The sequence below is a fragment of the Truncatella angustata genome, assembly GCF_020726525.1.
Source record: "Truncatella angustata strain MPI-SDFR-AT-0073 chromosome Unknown BKA67scaffold_11, whole genome shotgun sequence".
Taxonomy (NCBI): domain Eukaryota; kingdom Fungi; phylum Ascomycota; class Sordariomycetes; order Amphisphaeriales; family Sporocadaceae; genus Truncatella; species Truncatella angustata.
Genome location: NW_025763391.1, coordinates 1,531,535 through 1,549,331, shown reverse-complemented (window position 1 = coordinate 1,549,331; position 17,797 = coordinate 1,531,535). Strand labels below are relative to the sequence as shown.

The 17,797-nt window shown below is 45.2% G+C and overlaps 9 protein-coding genes across 9 annotated transcripts; 4 read left to right on the top strand and 5 right to left on the bottom strand.

Annotated features, from left to right (window-relative positions):
- Window positions 1–364: 364 nt before the first annotated feature.
- On the bottom strand, window positions 365–1,222 carry BKA67DRAFT_664757 (uncharacterized protein; the record flags this gene model as incomplete). Its single annotated transcript, XM_046108439.1, has 2 exons — window positions 365–698; window positions 747–1,222. 2 exons carry the CDS (start codon window positions 1,220–1,222, stop codon window positions 365–367), a joined length of 810 nt encoding a protein of 269 aa, XP_045952256.1.
- A 1,415-nt stretch (window positions 1,223–2,637) lies between these two features.
- Window positions 2,638–4,010, top strand: BKA67DRAFT_639750 (transcription initiation factor IID, 18kD subunit-domain-containing protein; the record flags this gene model as incomplete). The annotated part of the gene is made up of 2 exons (XM_046105745.1): window positions 2,638–2,955; window positions 3,006–4,010. The coding sequence occupies 2 exons, from the start codon at window positions 2,638–2,640 to the stop codon at window positions 3,594–3,596; spliced, it is 909 nt and encodes a 302-aa protein (XP_045952255.1). The 3' UTR covers window positions 3,597–4,010.
- Window positions 4,011–5,041: 1,031 nt separating this feature from the next.
- On the top strand, window positions 5,042–5,610 carry BKA67DRAFT_664755 (uncharacterized protein; the record flags this gene model as incomplete). Its single annotated transcript, XM_046108438.1, has 3 exons — window positions 5,042–5,123; window positions 5,186–5,317; window positions 5,435–5,610. 3 exons carry the CDS (start codon window positions 5,042–5,044, stop codon window positions 5,608–5,610), a joined length of 390 nt encoding a protein of 129 aa, XP_045952254.1.
- A 900-nt stretch (window positions 5,611–6,510) lies between these two features.
- BKA67DRAFT_527046 (uncharacterized protein) lies at window positions 6,511–7,450 on the top strand (the record flags this gene model as incomplete). Its single annotated transcript, XM_046098805.1, has 2 exons — window positions 6,511–6,759; window positions 6,806–7,450. Coding segments are annotated over 2 exons (894 nt in total), but the record flags the coding sequence as incomplete, so codon positions are not given.
- A 3,290-nt stretch (window positions 7,451–10,740) lies between these two features.
- Window positions 10,741–11,064, bottom strand: BKA67DRAFT_493047 (uncharacterized protein; the record flags this gene model as incomplete). The annotated part of the gene is made up of 1 exon (XM_046097005.1): window positions 10,741–11,064. A coding segment is annotated over one exon (324 nt), but the record flags the coding sequence as incomplete, so codon positions are not given.
- Window positions 11,065–12,122: 1,058 nt separating this feature from the next.
- On the bottom strand, window positions 12,123–12,826 carry BKA67DRAFT_541893 (uncharacterized protein; the record flags this gene model as incomplete). The annotated part of the gene is made up of 3 exons (XM_046101013.1): window positions 12,123–12,440; window positions 12,506–12,721; window positions 12,770–12,826. 3 exons carry the CDS (start codon window positions 12,824–12,826, stop codon window positions 12,123–12,125), a joined length of 591 nt encoding a protein of 196 aa, XP_045952251.1.
- An 827-nt stretch (window positions 12,827–13,653) lies between these two features.
- BKA67DRAFT_526796 (uncharacterized protein) lies at window positions 13,654–15,046 on the bottom strand (the record flags this gene model as incomplete). The annotated part of the gene is made up of 2 exons (XM_046098782.1): window positions 13,654–14,517; window positions 14,567–15,046. 2 exons carry the CDS (start codon window positions 15,044–15,046, stop codon window positions 13,654–13,656), a joined length of 1,344 nt encoding a protein of 447 aa, XP_045952250.1.
- A 449-nt stretch (window positions 15,047–15,495) lies between these two features.
- Window positions 15,496–16,313, top strand: BKA67DRAFT_664752 (uncharacterized protein; the record flags this gene model as incomplete). The annotated part of the gene is made up of 3 exons (XM_046108437.1): window positions 15,496–15,693; window positions 15,745–15,961; window positions 16,042–16,313. The coding sequence occupies 3 exons, from the start codon at window positions 15,496–15,498 to the stop codon at window positions 16,311–16,313; spliced, it is 687 nt and encodes a 228-aa protein (XP_045952249.1).
- A 494-nt stretch (window positions 16,314–16,807) lies between these two features.
- Window positions 16,808–17,522, bottom strand: BKA67DRAFT_670359 (uncharacterized protein; the record flags this gene model as incomplete). The annotated part of the gene is made up of 1 exon (XM_046108671.1): window positions 16,808–17,522. The coding sequence occupies one exon, from the start codon at window positions 17,520–17,522 to the stop codon at window positions 16,884–16,886; it is 639 nt and encodes a 212-aa protein (XP_045952248.1). The 3' UTR covers window positions 16,808–16,883.
- Between the last annotated feature and the right edge of the window lie 275 nt (window positions 17,523–17,797).

Sequence of the window (17,797 nt, the reverse complement as noted above, 5' to 3'; positions counted from 1 at the left end):
CTCCAAAAGAAGCTACCTGAACTGCTGTGCCATGACTGCCGCCTCTTTGTTTTAGTATTTGAGCCAACCTCAGTGTTGGATCAGATCGAGAGTTTATTGTTTCGCAAATGTCGGTTATGACATTGGTAAGGCCTAACAGTGCGGCATAGTAGAGTGAGCAGACTAATTTGTCTTGCTGTAATTTAGCTCCACGGAAATCAATATTCCACACGTGGACCCACATGGAGAAAGAGTCATGTAAACCACGAAACATTCGTGAAAACTGAGTATCGATGAGCGTCCTGTAGGAAGCTCTCAGTAGATGTTCCGGCCAGTACTGTATAGTGTACACTACAAAGGGATGTTTCTTTTGAACTTGTCGGGGTTATTCATCATGTCGCGACTGCAGCATTGCAGTGAAGCATATGTTGGCCATTTGAGAATGGGCTTCGGCTTTATACGATGCATGCTTCGGATTCAGATCGCAGGATACACCGACTTGAACGAATAATGCGTCAATCAGTTCAAGCGCATTCAGGTGTCTCTGGGCGCAGTATAGGATGGCGAACATCTGTTGTGCATACTGTCGCCACTTGGTCATGGTAAGCATACGCTCATATATTTGCTCTATTGTCAGCATCCGGAGTAGATGCTCAACAGCGTCCGCGCTTGTAGGAAAGCCTGAGAGTGTGTCAAGTTGCTCCTCAATCCATGGCAATCTGCAAACGTGTTAGTATATATACCACCATGCACGAATGCTGTCTCACAATTCATTATCTTGCTCTAGAATGTCATCAATAGCCCACGCGTACAATGGTGGTGTCCCTGCCATGGCCACGTCTGATGTTGCAACTACGACGAGCTCTCGAGGTTGATCATCATGTCCAAATTGAGTGCTCTGCCCAAGAGCTGGTGGACTGGATCTTCTGGCAAGTCTTGATCGACGAGATGGCCGGTTTTGTTGGAATTGTTGAGATCGTGGCTGGCGTTCCGTTTCAGAGCTTCGTGACAGTTGGAGACAGGACCTAGCTGCTCGTCGGGCGCTACGCGTTAGTGGCGTCGCCTGAGAGCGCTGACCTGGCTCTGAGGTCGTAGGGTATGGGTGAACTGCAGGTTTACCATTTCCAGAGCGAGGGCGACGTTTCCTCCTAGGTTCGGGTGGTTTCATGAGAATGTCACCATGATCGGGGCTTGCAACACTAGCGCTTCTATCGACTTGTGTTTCTGTTCTGCTCGTTGACATGTTCGATAGACTTGGTAGGCTTGACACAATGCTATTTTTACTTGCTGATTCCGTCGCTGTGACACTGCTGTCAGACTTTTCGGGGTTTTGTAGTTCCTTCTGAAAATCAATATTGTCTCTGCTGTGAGGGACCGGGTTATTCACCACTAGAGTTTGTGCTCTTTCTATATCCCACAACGTCCAGCATTTAGTATCGGTAGAAAGCGAGCTAACTTCGCTCATGCGACGCTCAGCCTGTGCTTGTAGCAGCACCTTCCGCAATTCGGACCATCCATGACGCTGATTTAGAGCTCTGAAATCAGCAAAAGCGCGCAGTAGCTTCTCTGGTGTGTCTTGTTCGGCTGGAACAGCCTCGTCTCGATTCGGTGGGAGAGACTCGTAGTGGTCCTGGGTCTCGATGCATTCTTGATCTAAATATATTCGTCCTAGCACATCTGTTGTCGTCGGAGTGCTACCCACTTCATGGCTAGACTCTCGACTAATCCTTTTCGCGATCAGCCGTGCTGAGTAGTCTCCTTCGTCCGTAGTCTCTCCTTTAGGATTGTGTGCTTTCTCGACAAGGATAGAGGCTCGATTGCTTCTGTCTTGGAGTGAAGAAAATGTGCCGGACTTAACACGCTTTCCAGTCACTGTGGGATATGTCACGCTTGGGACGCTCGGCTGATGCTTGTTCAAAGTCTCGGATTTATTCGTAGGTTGGAGGTGTGATGGAAAGCTGGTCTGAACGAATTTCGGGCGGCCAAGACGTTTGCGACTATTGAGGCCGGAGTTTGAAGTCTCACGAACCTGGCGGCTCTCCAGCGCCTAGAGTAGGGTACCATTGCCGGCAGACTCGCTGATCCTGCTCATTCTTATATCGCTGCGTTGATGATCATTGTTATCCTGCCATTGACATCTTGCCCGGCTTTGGCTCATCATTAACCTAGTTTAGTTGTGACAAATTGGGGATGGCACACAACTACCTTGTCACCTCAGGCAGGGATGGGTCGTGAGCTACCCCGAAAGTGGCTTAGATCCCTTTTCAACCCCCATCAAAGAAAGCGGTTGGGTAGGCGAGAACGCGACAACACAGTGGAGTGGCGCACTGTCGACAATTGGTCGTCTTAATGTTTCGACGGGTTCCTTCAGGCGGCACATTTAGAACACTAACCATCTATGCGCATGGACCCACCAGTCCAACTAGTCCCACCAATAAACGCCGAAAGTAAACGCAAACACGGAACGATTACCGTCCTCCGCCTCGAATAGGCTACATTATCTTAATTGTTCAAGAACGGTTTCGGTCGATTCTTTGGGAAAGAAGTTGCCACTTCAAAGCTGCCCCGGTCCAAATGGTCTGTACGTTGACAACGTCTTTGGCTGAGAAGCAAAATAATGCCATAAATATTAAGAGTACAGTTAATCGATTGCCCGTGATGACAGATAATAAGCAGTCCAAATACCGGCAGGAGATTCAGCAAATGATGTATGTCTCTGGTGAGACAGGCGAACCTACCGTCGAAGTAACAGCCATGATTGAGGAAATTGTGCGCCAACAAGTCATCGAGATGCTGCGCAACTGTACGGAGCTCGCCGCCCGCCGCAGCGCACGTTCAATCGCCATAAACGACCTGATTTTTCAGATCCGCGACGATGTGCTCAAGGTCTCGCGCCTGCGCACCTTTCTAAGTTGGAAAGATGTGCGCAAGAATGTGCGAGACTCTGACGACAAGGGAGGCGATGTTGAGCTAGGCGTCGACGACGCGGCCCTGGCGGCGGCATACCCAGCGCCGGTCCGGTTGAGGAGGCTGCCAAAAAGAACAAGAAGGCCACGGTCAAGCTGCCCTGGGAGCCGAGCAGTTTCTACACTCAAGAGGTGCCAGAACGCGAAGAGGAAGAGGATGAGGAGCAAGACGAGCTCAACTCCATCAGCCTGCAGCGGCTACGTAAGGCAGACGAGCGGACAAAAGCCATGACTCGGGAGGAATATGTCACATGGTCTGAGTACCGGCAAGCATCATTCACCTATCGGAAGGCCAAACGATTTCGGGAGTGGGCTGAATTAGGCATCGTAACGGACAGCAAACCTTCGGACGACATATTGGATATCCTAGGTTTTCTGACATTCGAGATGGTGCAAACCCTCACCGAAGAAGCGCTAAAGATCAAAGTGCAGGAGGACCTGTGGAAAGAGCGGCCTGGTGGGGAGAGCAACGCCAAGAAGAGGAAGCTAGCTCCTGGTGGTTTGTTTAGCCAGCCTAGTGAGGGCAAGACGCCTGTGGGGACCAGGCACGTTCAAGAGGCGTTCCGTCGGCTGCAGACAAGGACAACGAAGAGCCGCGCTATGCTCAATGGAACGAGAATGCAGCAGAGAACTCGTCTGAACCTCTTTTAGATCTTGGGTTGGCCTGTGCCTTTTGGCATTGGCCGGTTGAGTCGTACATGCACACGGAACTTGGTTTTACCATTCAATTACCCAGGCACTGTGGACTACGTCGACGAAGCCTAGGCGACCATTAATCATATGTCAACCTGGGAATGGTAAACGGGTTCTTGAAGGGCTGTAAACGGTGGAAGTCGTCCCATGTGGCTTGATTAAGCATTCGAAGCAGGGGGTTGACTCAAGCAAACTAGTGCTAGAGATCAGCGTCCAATTAGTGTCATCTCTTCTGTGGCTGTCACGCGAGGAGTAATACATTTCCAGCAGGCTCTCGTTATTATTAAAATTAATGAAAGTTTCCTTTTATTAGGAAATATTATTTAGCAGGAGTTGTTTCATACTTTTGTAATCATCAGTAGAAGTACACACTCGAGTACGATGGCGTGTAGGCGTTGCTTTCGCGGTGCGGGATGTTCCTTTATGGCCGACTTTGTTCCCTACAATGGTCCGGCTAAGTCGTGCTCTCTTAGTTTGGCTCTCAATCAGTAGTCATCCCTATGAGTTCAAGTGGAAGAGCTATACCGACGATATCGACAGTGTTGAACACTAGACATGTATCGAGTACCTGTTTCGCGGGAGAAAGGAGCTGAAGGATGAATCTTGCACTTGTCAACTCTATGCTGGGATATTCTTCGCTATTGAAATGCAACAATTTACTGCCTCATGACATTTCCTGAATCAGCCTCTAATCAAGAAACAGCTTTTACCGAGCTTTGTATTGTGCCCGGTTTGTGGACCGAAAGAGTCCGGTAGGAAACCGCTGTATCGGCGGTGGAGGGAGCCCGGTTTCGACTGATGAGCTCCCACCTGCTTTCGTTTATGACACCATGCTGTAGTAGCGCTGCATAAACTGTGATACCAGTGTTAATGGGCCTTTGTTACAAACCACTTAAAAACACGAGTAGGCGATGGGGGTCAAGCACGTCCCAGCCACTTGTTTTGAAGCATGCAGGAAATTATTATTTGAATTCGACTGGCAAAGGGTACGCACCACTCATTGCGACGGAAGATAGAGTTTAGGAGGAACGAAGTCTAGATTTGTCAATACTCTTCCTGAGCTCCAATATGACTTGGAACATCCAATTGAACTATATGCCAAGTTCCCCGTGCTCGTGTGTTCATAGGATAGCCGAGCAGGCAACTACGACGAGGTCTGGCAAGGCGCTGCTAAAGAACATGAGGTGACAAAATTACACAGCAGTTAAGGTATAAGCATTGATCATCTTACGATCCGGAAGCGGTCAAGATTGCATACTGCCCGCCAGTATGTGGGCAGGGAGGTGGTATAGTACTCCAGAGTCTGAACCAGGCAGTCATGATGATTCCGCCCATGCTGTGCTTCACAATGGTCCATGTGCTAACCGCGAATGTGCCAAACAGAAGACAAACAATCAGCTGCGATGCCGGCAGGTCGTACCGGATCGCGACACTCGAGTGCCACCCCATCCAATTTAAAGTCGGGAAAATCACCCGGAATGACTAGTATGTCTGCATTGTAACCATATTTCCTATCACATGTAACTGAAGATACTGACAGCATACAGAATGGCGGCCAATTGTCCCAAGGCTGTCTTCGGAGGATGGTGTCGCGCGTGTAAGGCGACATGCGCCGGTCAATGGTGACGTAGTAGACCCTCCAACAGCAAGAGCTCCTACGGTTGACATGGGCCGCACCGGTACGTTTGCTTAGTTATTGATTTGTTCTCCTGTGGGGTACTATACTAAGTCTATGTTGATGCCCATGAAGCAGCCGGACTCGGAACAGGAACCCACTGCAGATAAACTTGCTAAAGAGACGCGAGCGAGAGGCACGCCTGCCAAAGATTCCCCCGCAGAAAAGAAACCAGCCGCAAATAAGCTTGCCCGACCGAAATTCGCTGGGGAGAAGGATTCTGGTCAGGAGATCGAAGAAACAGGGCGGACGAGGTTCATCGCTGTCCCACAAGGGTTCAACACCGTTGCTGCCTAATAGAAAGTACTGGGTCTACAAGATTCTGGACCATGAGAGAGAGCAATCGACCTTCAAGTTCAAAATTCAGTGGGTGGGATATCCGGCTGACGATGCAAATATTACGTAGGAAAACGAGTCGAAACTAACTAACTGCGCCAAGGAGTGACTCCATGAGTACTGGGCATCCAAGGGTGGTCTGGATCAGTTCGTCATTAAGCGTCGCAAGGGCAGAAGAGCAAACACAGATCAGACAGCTACTAACGATCCACTTTGTATATTCACCAATGGATAGGATGATTGCTCCTAGACCATTGTTGTTTTTAAAGGCACGTGAGTTGGGGGTTTGAACAGTTGTCAGGGCCGGGTTAAGTCACTATTTTGTCGATTTCATACCCCACCACCCCGGGGGAGGAGCCGCTGACAGATAGCCAGTCACGAGGCATGACTTCACAAATCCCCCCTCCCCCTTTAGAAAAATTAGCCAATCTTCTTGAAGATATGATTTGGTTCTCGCTTTCATTTAGAAGTACATATTAAGTAGTCTATCGGATTGTTCAAACACCAATCACTGGATTGTGAGCTGTCACCAGGCTTCTTTTTTCCCTTAGGGATACTTGTGCTAAAAGCACTTTATAATGTTTGAACATCGTTCAAAGTGGATAATGAGCGCGCAGATGTGCTTATCCTGTCCCATCGTGGTAATGTATCCGATTTATTCAGCTCGTGCCATGCACTATTTTCAAGATTCTGGAACCAAAAACGGCTCTCATGAGAAACAAATCGTTGCCTTAAATCTACGTCATTTTGTTACTCTATTCTGTATTAGGCTTAGAGTTGAAAGCGGCTCTTTATCAAAGTTATCATACCTCCTGGGGCTTCAGATTTCACACTCCAAAACTCATCAGTTAGGCAAGCGACATGCATAGCCAAGTTTACGATGGCAATATATACTACGAAGTTCGTCAGGCTCAGGAAGTGGGCGACAATAGACTTGTCGATCGTTTGTTGTCGCCTGTAACTAAAATCACACGGAAACGTCTGCAAAGACTCTGGAAGGAATCAGAGCAAATGACAATAGCGTTCGACAAATTTCTAGATATTCCTGGTTTATGGCCAGGCATGCGTCTTGGTATGATGCACAGGATACTGGCCGTCAAATGCGAAGAGGTAAAGCTGCTGCCTCTACTGTCGCTTTATCTGACAATTTATATAGGAAATCATCAACTACCTCGATCACATATACAGTGTCTGGTTCAAGCTTGTCAGCAGAGATGTCTCAAATCTTAGGCGGATAGATACTGAGACAGTGAAGCAAATTCAATTAAGATGCCCAAGGTATTCATCTAGAGATGCGCAATTCCTTAAAAGTCACGTCGAAAAAGGGACACTTTTTCCGTCTTTCAGTGATGCAGAGCGCAGAACCATATGGTCGGAGCTTCTCAGCGTCGATACCATCATACCCTCACTTTACACATTTTTTGAAGACTTCAAATATCTTGAATCTTGTGCAGGATCCTTCCATCACTTCCTTGAACTTCCGAAACACTCCTCTGATACTATTTCGAGCTCACTAAGGTCAATTTTCCGACTGGGGGCCGTATCTAGTGGGCCTTTGATCCAAATACCAAATGACGCATGTTCTCTACGTGATGATGTACCAGAGGATCAATTCCACAGGGCGAAGAATGAACTCTGGCTCTATGTAATGAGATATTACCGAGAAATGGAACGACCGAAGCAGAATGACAGGATAGCCCTTGCAAGAGTCAGAACTCAGCAGGCAGACGCAGAAACCTTGACCAACTTCGCGGTATTGGCCAGCCAACAAGGTTTCAGAAATGTTCAAATTGATCATCTTAAGCGCAATGCGAAGGAACATGACAGTCCACCCAATTCAAAAACACCCTCAGACCGCGTCTTAGAGCCGGCAATACGCACAGAATCTTCTCTGATGACTGGAAGTCTTCTCAAACATCGTTGCGGTTACCCTCCTATTCCTCATTACAAACATGACAGAAGTTTCCTACTTTTCAATGTCATTGGGCAATCACGATGCATGAACGATCTTATTCATGATGGAGAAATCACTTCTATGTTCGTGCGGAAATGTGTATATCTTGCATTTCTGAGAACATCCCGTGAAGATGATCATGGAAATGCAGATGAGATTAATTCGCAGTGGGAAAGCGACGTAACAAGTTTATCAAGTCTACCAAGCCTATCAGTCGAAGCCATGGATCTCATACAGCCTCGGCATCATTCTGGGGTAAGGCATTCAGTTCAGCCAAATTATCCCAAACAAACGTTATCAGTATCCCCTAGATCTCTTCACTCCGAATACTCAAATTCTGTATATGGCAGAAATAGTAACTCAGGAGATACTCTGTCAGACTCGACCATCAGATTCGTGAGTCAAGAAAACGGAAGATGGAAGATTGCCGCGCAATTCAGCGTGGACTCTGGTCAACGGTTCAACGTTGAAAGTGCAGCATTTGCTCTGATGATGTCAGGCATAGCCTTGTTCTCGACATCATTAATTTCATTGGTCCCTGAAGAGTGTTATAAGTCCGCCATGTCGGGTGGGCAAATGGCAATCATTTTAGTTCCAGAGAACAGGATCAAGTTGGATGAGAAATTCAGAGATGCAATCTCGGCACTTGGAAGCTGAGTTATGCGAAACTTAATCGTGATAACCTTCTAAGGAAAAAAAAACACCCAAAAGCTATGTAGAACACGTTTTGCCTATCTTTTAGAATCTTTTGAAAATATTCTTAGCCTCCACTGCAGAATTCGGCTTCCTTTCTGTGTGGGGACTTAGGTCCAATACAAACTTGGGTCCAATATTTAGACCTGGTCTAGTACAGACTTGGGTCCAATGTAGACCTGGGTCCAATACAGACTTGGGTCCAATATCTAGACCTGGGTCAATGTAGACGGGTCCAATGTAGACCTGAGTCCAATGTAGACCTGGGTCCAATACAGACTTGGGTCCAATGTAGACTTGGGTCCAATGTAGACTTGGGTCCAATGTAGACCTGGGTCCAATACAGACCTGGGTCCAATGTAGACTTGGGTCCAATATCTAGACCTGAGTCCAATGTAGACCTGGGTCCAATACAGACCTGGGTCCAATGTAGACTTGGGTCCAATATCTAGACCTGAGTCCAATGTAGACTTGGGTCTAATACAAACCAAGTCTGTATTGGACCCAGGTCTACATTGGACTCAGGTCTAGATATTGGACCCAAGTCTACTACATTGGACCCAGGTCTACATTGGACTCAGGTCTACATTGGACTCAAGTCTGTATTGGACCCAGGTCTACATTGGACCCAAGTCTGTATTAGACCCAAGTCTACATTGGACTCAGGTCTAGATATTGGACCCAAGTCTACATTGGACCCAAGTCTGTACTAGACCCAGGTCTACATTGGACTCAACCCAAGTCTGTATTGGACCCAAGTCTACATTGGACCCAAGTCTACATTGGACTCAGGTCTAGATATTGGACCCAAGTCTGTACTAGACCCAGGTCTACATTGGACTCAGGTCTAGATATTGGACCCAAGTCTACATTGGACCCGTCTATATTGACCCAGGTCTACATTGGACCGAAGTCTGTATTGGACCCAGGTCTTACATTGGATTCATGCCAATGTAGACCTGAGTCCAATACACACCCTAACAGTCAGTTGGTGCCTCTCTAGGCGAGTGCCAGCACCTGGGATAATAATTTTCTTTCACAATGTAATATCGGTGACATAGACAATACAGTATCAACATCAGCTGCTTTAGTCTTTTCCTGTCTTCTTCAAGCCTTTGCATTTCTGGCCCTCGCTCATAAGTAGATATCAAGTACTCTTTCGGGCTGTCCAAGTATTGACCACTTGACTGTAAGCGGGGATCCAAGCCTCTATGAAATTCACATGCTCTCGAGTGCTTCATTATTGGCCACCGTAACCATATTCATAGTGCTCTAATACACTTCTGATGATGCAGGAACACTTCGTATACAGTTCATCAAGATACTTGAAGGGTTGAAAAAGCAACTTGTTAGTCAAAGCCAGAAATAGAATTTCTGTGCTTAGGAGAAAAAAAGAGAGAGACAAACAGAGGAAGCCAATTTTAATTCTCTATGCACTGATCAATAGGTTTTCATTTATTTTTATGGTTGTTCACGTCATGGGTATTATATATGTGCTTGCGTGGTCAGATTTGAATTATCCGTAATGCAGGGTATGTTTATTATAACCAGAAAAGGGATACTCTATCCCATTATGGTACTTTAGAGATTCGAATCATTTTGCAACTGTACCTTCGAAAAAAGGACTCAAAAAAAAAGATTTGTGCATGCATAGCCTACGTAACTAATTCACAAACACACACATTCACACTATTTCTTGATCGCAGCACATTAAGCATTTTGTTTTAGATAAGACATAGACGTTAAAGACGCTTTTGAATACAACATAAACAGTACATCTTCTCTTGATGCCCGATGAACTCCTCATAAAAGAATGCCGCGAATACATTTGGACCACAGTGAAACTCCACAGTCAATTATTTGGATTTTCCGTGAACTCGTCAGAATGAAGGATATCCATATCCAAGCAGTAATCAAGTGGTGTGGACCAGGTTGTCAACCTCATAAGGTCTATCAGGACTGTAGGAGATCGTGGAGCAGCTAGCAATTTTTGCTATAAAAGTAAGGGAACGGCACAGTAGAATAGTATAGTAGAAAGAGAAGTGCTCACCTCAAACAAAACCTGTAGACTTCCAACATTTCTAAGGCTAGCAAGGAAAATCATAGCGTTGGAACCTACAGCCCAACGATGATTACCCCGTTTAAATTCGTTGCTCATTCTATATTTGAACATCAATCTTGACGTGATATTTTCAAGCTGGTCAATGTCGTGGGATAACGCGTTTGTTGCATTTGAGTACTTGCTATATGTTCGATTTGCTGATAAACTTAATACTACTTTTCATCTTTTAAATAATTGAACTCACAGATTTTGAGCACACCGGATTGATTAATCACAATTTCTTTTGGCTCCAGGGAAGTACACTTGAGCTCTTTAGATTTCAGATAGAAAAGAGCATCCAGAATCTGGAAAAATTAGTGCCGTAACAACAAGGTAGACTGGCCACGCTTACCTGGCCTAGAATGGCATTGAGCTGTGCCTCGTCGGGATAAACTGCGCATTTGATCACCTTCTCTAGGGTCGTGGATACGTCCTCGAGAATGAAATATAGTAGGCCATCCTCCAAAAAAGCTTCGATCGCATTATGAAGATTCTTGTGCCGAATGTCTTGATACATGTTAAATACCGCGTTTGCATTTGTTGCTCGATATCGCCGTACTAGTGCGCATGTGTACGGGTGCATTTGTTTCACTGCAAAAGTGCCAAGTCCACCCAAGTCGACACCAAATGAAAGTCTATAATGATGGTAAGGAGATTCATGCCGTAGGGGTAGTGCTTGCCTCGATGACTTGTCCATACGAAGATTGAAATCTTGTGTACTGGCGTCTCCACCGCCATTACGAGCATCATAGGCTCTCTTCAAACGTTTCCTTTGGTACGAATGTCCGTTGTCTGGCTTTGCAGGATCAACTTCACTAATGTGTGGTTGTGTCACTGGGTTATCTTCGAGCCTCCGCAGTTGTCCAATCTGAGTGATACGCTTGCTGCCAACATCCATATCGTGGATGATATTATTGCAAGCGAGATGTCATACTTGAAAAACAAAAGCTTGTTGTTTCAATTAAGACGAGATAGGCTGTCATATATCAATGTGAGGCGGAAGTGGCCATAGCAAAGCTGTTCCTGGCCTGTTTTGCCGCTTGCCCAGCAGGGCTTGTTTAAGGTCTTTATATTCTTTTAGACTTATGTTGTTGACGATGAAACCGGTATCGAAATAGCTTCCGCATTGAGGGCAAAAAGTTACCCTTTTAAGAACCATTTTCAGACCGAATAGATAGAATGAGTTAACCCGCTTAGGCAATTAAGATTAAAGGTCCATGATAGTTGATCAGTCAAGAGCTGGAATCAGTACTGCCAGTCTGAAGCCATGGTTCATGCCACAAGAAAAAGATCACTCCATTATGAGACGTTTCCAGCGTCACCAAAGTGTACTAAGCTTGTACGAGCCAGATAGTGCCTAAAGTTATTTGGGTAGCGCCTGGATTTGTCTTGCATTCTATGAATAATTCAGAAATGGCACCATTAGATATGTGCATCTTGCGGAGGCTCTCATGAGCCATGACTCGAAATAGATCTCCAGTATGGACTCAATAGGTGCCAAAGAGAATTTAGAAAAGTGTTCTTGTACTATAGCATTGGTTGCCATCTGGGATAGAACGAGAGTTGCTAGATTGTGTGGGTGCATATTTGTGTACAAGGATGCTCTCGAATCTCGGAGCATCCACAGTGACACCAGATCGATATAAGCATGCAGACCTCTAACAACTCCATGCATCTTGGCTATCTCAAAATACGTCATAGATACAAAGTACAGAGACACGAATTTCAGTCCCTCAAATGGGAAGAGTCGCCCGCCACTGTGCTGTTCTGTAGGTTTTGAAAGACAGGCAACATCTTGCTTACTTCCTCAGAATACCTATTGGCGATTTGCTCTGCATCTTCGGCCCTTTTCATCCAAGATTGAATCTCCTGCTCTTGAATTCTGTATTTATCTCTCATTGAATCCAAATCTGCCTTTAATTTGCCCTGGTTTGCTTTGTGTTTCATCAAATCAATGTCTCGTTCCTGAATTATGTTTTCCAAACAATGAATCCTGTTCTCCAATTGTTCAATCTGTACTGTGAAACTTGTTGTTTCTGTTTTCTAGCAGGGAGAATAGTCAGCAAAGTCTATGTTTAACTAGAAGCGGATTAATAACTTATACATACATTTACGCGTTCATCACTACCATGATCCTCGCTGAGTACGGCTTCAAATGTTTGCCCTATACCTTCGAAAATCTTTCTGTAGGCTCCTGTTGAGTGCTCACTTAAATGCTTGGTGAATATTTCTTTCGCTTCTGGAAGCCATTCCCATCTATACAGGTCTTTGGACGATGTGATTAGGCGAATTTCAGAAGTCGGAATAGTGATCCCTGTCCGAAGCTCTAGGCTTTGTTAGAAAAGTAGAATTGATGTAACAAGTGAACTGACCGATGTGTTCCGCCAGTGCCACTCTACACTTGTCTCTCCACCGTCTTCTTTCCACATTGCTTGATTTTGGTGTCATCATTCCCTATTAACAATGTGCTGCCACACAAACTTCAATTCTAGGTGAGCTCGAACGCAATTCCTTATAAATATTACTCAGGAGAATCATCTGGAGAACGACGTTTGGCAATTGTGGATAGTTATCTGAAACCCAAGTTCACCACAGGCTTCAAAAGTGATCCCTTGTGAGCCATCAAGAAAGTCGTATAGTGGACTTGTTACATAACATGTCGTTCGCAAGCCTTTTTGACATGCTCTCGAGCTGATTCTATATATAGCTTATGATTATTTATCAACACACCTAGTAGTTCTGTCAAAATTCTACAAAACCAATATTGTTCAGGTTTAAGCAATAAACGAAACTATGTGGAATTTACACTATATGAAGAACTTATCCTGCCCTTTCTCAGAGCTGGAATGCTAGTTGAGGTCATAGCACGGATTCGTCTGGCTGGAAATCGAGTTCCTTCAGCACAACTTCTTTGGCCAGATGGGGCCGAGCATGTTCTCGGATTTGATCACGGAATAATCCGGTCCCTGACACTAGCAAATTTTAGATAGATGGATGGTGCTGTTATGCTTTACGTACTTACCAAGAATCAGGACATTGGCGTCATCTTCCTCTTCCTCTTCCACTTCCACAACTCCATGACGTTCTGGGACAACAGGTTCCCAAAAACTGCTATCTACCGCTTGTTTGATAATTGCTCCGATATTTGGGACGCCCTTATGTATATGTAGGCGAAGACCGGGAGGGTGATTGATGTCGTATTCGAAAAAAATTGAAATTGTAAACATCTTTTCATTCCAATTAGACGGAAGTCCTACTAAAAAAAGGCAAGAGAACTATTTAGGCCACTCACGTAACTCTGGTCCTTCTCTAGGTTGCAATCCAAGAATTTATGCACAGAGTTGATGTGATCTAAAACCTGATGAGTTCCGACTTTTGTTCCGTCTTGTTTTCTGCACTCACCCAGTTCTCTGGCGTGCCACACTAAATGGACTCTTCTCGTGCATCCCTTCCTAAGACGGTAACCATGAATTAGTTTAGTCAAATAAGGGAACAAGGCGACGATGCCGAAGTCGTTCGCGGTCAACAGCACACCCCTGTAGTCCCAAACAGGAATACTTTGACCGTAAGGTCCACTGAAGAAAGCTAACTTCTCAACACCTAATGCGTTTTGACCGACAGCACCGTCCGTTGAACAGTGGTTGCGAATGTTGGCTGTGAGACCTCTGCGTGGTCGCACAACAAGTTCTAACTTGTCTTTTGCAACATTCGACCAGGAAGCAACCATAAAGGGATGCATCTGAACAAAAGACCAAAATCCGGTGTTCGGGATCCATAAAAGTAGGTACTGACCAGCATCTATTCTTAATGCTCTAGAAAGTTGTACTTCTATATGGACTGCATTATGTACCTCCCTTATAAAGGCTTTAGTGAACGGATGCCCAAATCTTTTATTGCGAAACATCATTAGGCAAGAGCGTATCATAGTGGTTCCGACTGAGATCACCAAGTAACAAAAGAGACATCTAAACTGGAAGCTTGAGGTCGGAAGTAGATGTTGGCAGAGTCCAATAATGAACCCTATTGCTAGACACTGATGTACTTTCAGGAATATTTCATAAATTCCATGTCGTAAGAACGAAATAGACAAGATGATGAGCATAAAAAGCGACACGGTGCCCTATTTTGAAGTCAACGCACATTCATTGGCAGATTTGTGGTCCCGGTACCGATATGATATATATATTCTCGGAGACCGAAAAAGCAGCATCGGTCATGATCATCATGACGACATGACACGAGACCAAGCCAAAGCACATCCAACCACCTGCACGGTGCATACGTAGGCCGACTTTCAGAGGAATATGTAAGCTATCGAACCAGAACTCTAGGGAAAAGTTTAGCACAAGGGGGACTAGGTTTAAAAGAGCTAGATTTCCTGCTCGAAGAGCCGCTTCACGCAGCGACTGGACACGAAAAGTCAGACAAACTGTATTTAGAGCGAAATAAGCGACATGCGCAGCGACGGAGGTTACAGTGACAGGGCCGATATATTTATGTCGACGCATCAGATATCGATACGAGAAAAGTCTTGATGGTAGTGAGCATATCTTTTTGGATGACTTTCGATGATTTATGATCAGATTGACCAATAGCACAAAAAGAAACACACCACACCAAGATATAGCGTAAGGAAGGATGATATCCATTACTGTGTGTTTGTGAAATTGAAACATCTTTTTTGATTAGCGTGAAGAGGATTTGTTATATATATACTCGAAATTGGTTGTATTTGCCCGGGCCTTTTACCGTGCTAATCTTGAGTCCAGAGATGGACACTGTAAGGATATTGTACCCAAATATTGTAGCTAGTTGCCAGGGGACTCCAATACTGGACCTTCGGCTTCAGACATGTACAGGATTGATCCGGAGAGCCATTTCCGTATCTTCAGGTATATGCAGCCCTGAGCATGCTGCTACTCTGTACAAAGGCTCTTGAAATGGAACTTTTGTAACCAAGTGGAATAAATACTTTCACATTGAAGATTCGAGCCGATTGATATTCTAGTCATCCAATATCCTTGCTACAAGTCGGGAGTTTTGGAGCTTGTGAAACAATTATCACATAGTCGTGTAGATTCTTGGGCAATCGAGAGAAATGGACGAACATGTTTACAACAAGCAGCAAAAGGACAAGGCTCGCAAGAGAGGTGCGTCACTAAAAAGTAAAAGTCTTGAATTGGGCGAGCATTGCGACATCTTCACTGCTGTAGCGTACTGGGACCCCACGCACAAGCGAATGGAGGCGGTCATGTATGTTCCGAGTGGCCAGAAAGCCCCGGATCTCACTAAGATTGTGAGTTCAGTAGTTTTGCTGGACAGCATAAATACTGATTTCGATGAACAGTTCGAAGATTTGGAATGCGATGATTATAAGCAGACTGTTTGGAAAAAGCGTTCAGGACCCTCGAGACACCAACGGGTCACGAAGAAACAACGCTTGAATGACAAATTGCCGATTGACCAAGGAGCAAGGGATGGGAATCAACCAAGAAGAATTTCAGAAAGACTCAAAGCCAAAGATTGTACAACAGGCATAAATGGGGAAGCTGACCTTATGCAAGGTATGTATCCGTCGAGCCGGCCTGTGTTTGAAGACTCTTGACAATTTACCCAAAAACGGATTTCTGTTAACATAAACCAGGAGTTCGCAAAGCTGCACTGCAGCAAGATCACTCTGGAGGCTTGCAAGACTGCGAGTTCGAAGTAGTTGGGCCAGGGGAGGCCATAAAGTCCCGGAATGAGGTAATACAGCCATTCCAAATCGACCATCTATCCTGGCCCATGATCAATGGAAGCCTTATGGGACAGAAAGTAGTGGCACACCGCACTGCTGCTTCCACGAGGAGGCTTGTTCAAAAAGTCATCAAGCTCTTGGAGGGACTTGTTCCGAGGCCCGAGGAGGTTGTTGTTTGATTGATCAATTTTGGGAACGGATAAACTTATAGAATGATACAAAGATTTCAGTGTAACACTTCGACTCAATTATAGTGTGAGAATATTTCATATAAACATAAACTCGTGCATAACATTTGAAGTCGGAGCAGGAAAGGCAGTCACTCTAACACACGCCACACCCCAAATCATTTATTAGATTTGAAGCTACACGGAGAACAAGTACGAGAATCCTTAGTAGATCCGGATTTAATGTATACCTAGACTTTAGAGGATTGGCTACTAAGTGAGAATATAAAAGGAACTGTTATAAAATCTAGAGGAACTATTCTGTTCATGTCTTGACAGTAGCCTTGTCGGAGCAAAGACGTTGGCTTGGCGAAACGAGATTGTTGTTACTATCATATGCACTACGTATAAGGTACAAGACAAGAGATGAAGGAGAAAAGAAAGAATAGCACGTGACACCGAGGTGATCTCGGTATTGCTATAGTCGAAAACATGATTCCATAGCTCTCTAACTCATTCTAGGCTCTTGGATTTTTGTAATGTTTGCTTGTCCCATAATAAGCGCTTCCTAAATCCCTCGAACTAGTCATATGAGAATCTCTCCGCTTCGGGATCCTGTGCCCTTTGTCTGGATCTCTTCTCGTGGTGATGCTTTGAGAGCCTCAATAACCTTTCAGTATTATAGTTATCCAGAACCTTCCACGTCGGCGCACTTGGACGGCCGGAGCGAGTGTGATAGATTTTGGAGTTGTAGAGAGCTGAGTACGTGTCCAGCTTGGAAAGAATGAGTCGTTGCGGTTGTGATATTACTTGCTGGTAGGACTTGTTCTGGGTTCTGGAAGGAGTGACAGATCCACACGGAAGCTTCTTTCTTTTAGCAATATTGACTCGTCTTCTAGGCCTTTGCAATTTCCGAGAGTACTGTGACTTATCGTTGAGTTTCTTTACAGTAATCTTGCTGTCTTTTCGATTCACTCGGGCGCGTTCGTTCACACGAGGATTCTCCTCAACTGCATTGTCTTTAAAATATTCTCTTTTACTTTGCACGTCCGTTTCGATGTTGGTGTCTTCAGTTTTATCGTCAGAGCTCGGAGATTCAATACCCGGGTCCTCCTGGCCCCGAAGAGGCTGTAGTCTAGCCCATTGAGATCGTGTTCGGCCAGCCCAGACATCAGCTAGGACTTGGCCTATTAGAACAGCAGCTAGAGTGGACATCTGCATGGTAGAAATACTTGAGCAGGTATCGATAGTGTAAACTATTTCAAAGCGAGTAATGCATACACACACACACACACACACACACACACATTTATTACGCCCGGGTTATTCCCCTAGAGGGCAACTAACGTTATAGTACAAAATCGCTTCTGAAGTTTCCGTCCTAGCTCCGACTTGAGCCCATAATCACAGACTAATTGATTTTCGTCTCAGTCCATTTCTCTTCCATGGCATCCCTGTATAATACTGTTAGTTGTTAGTGCATAGCAGATCTGCTT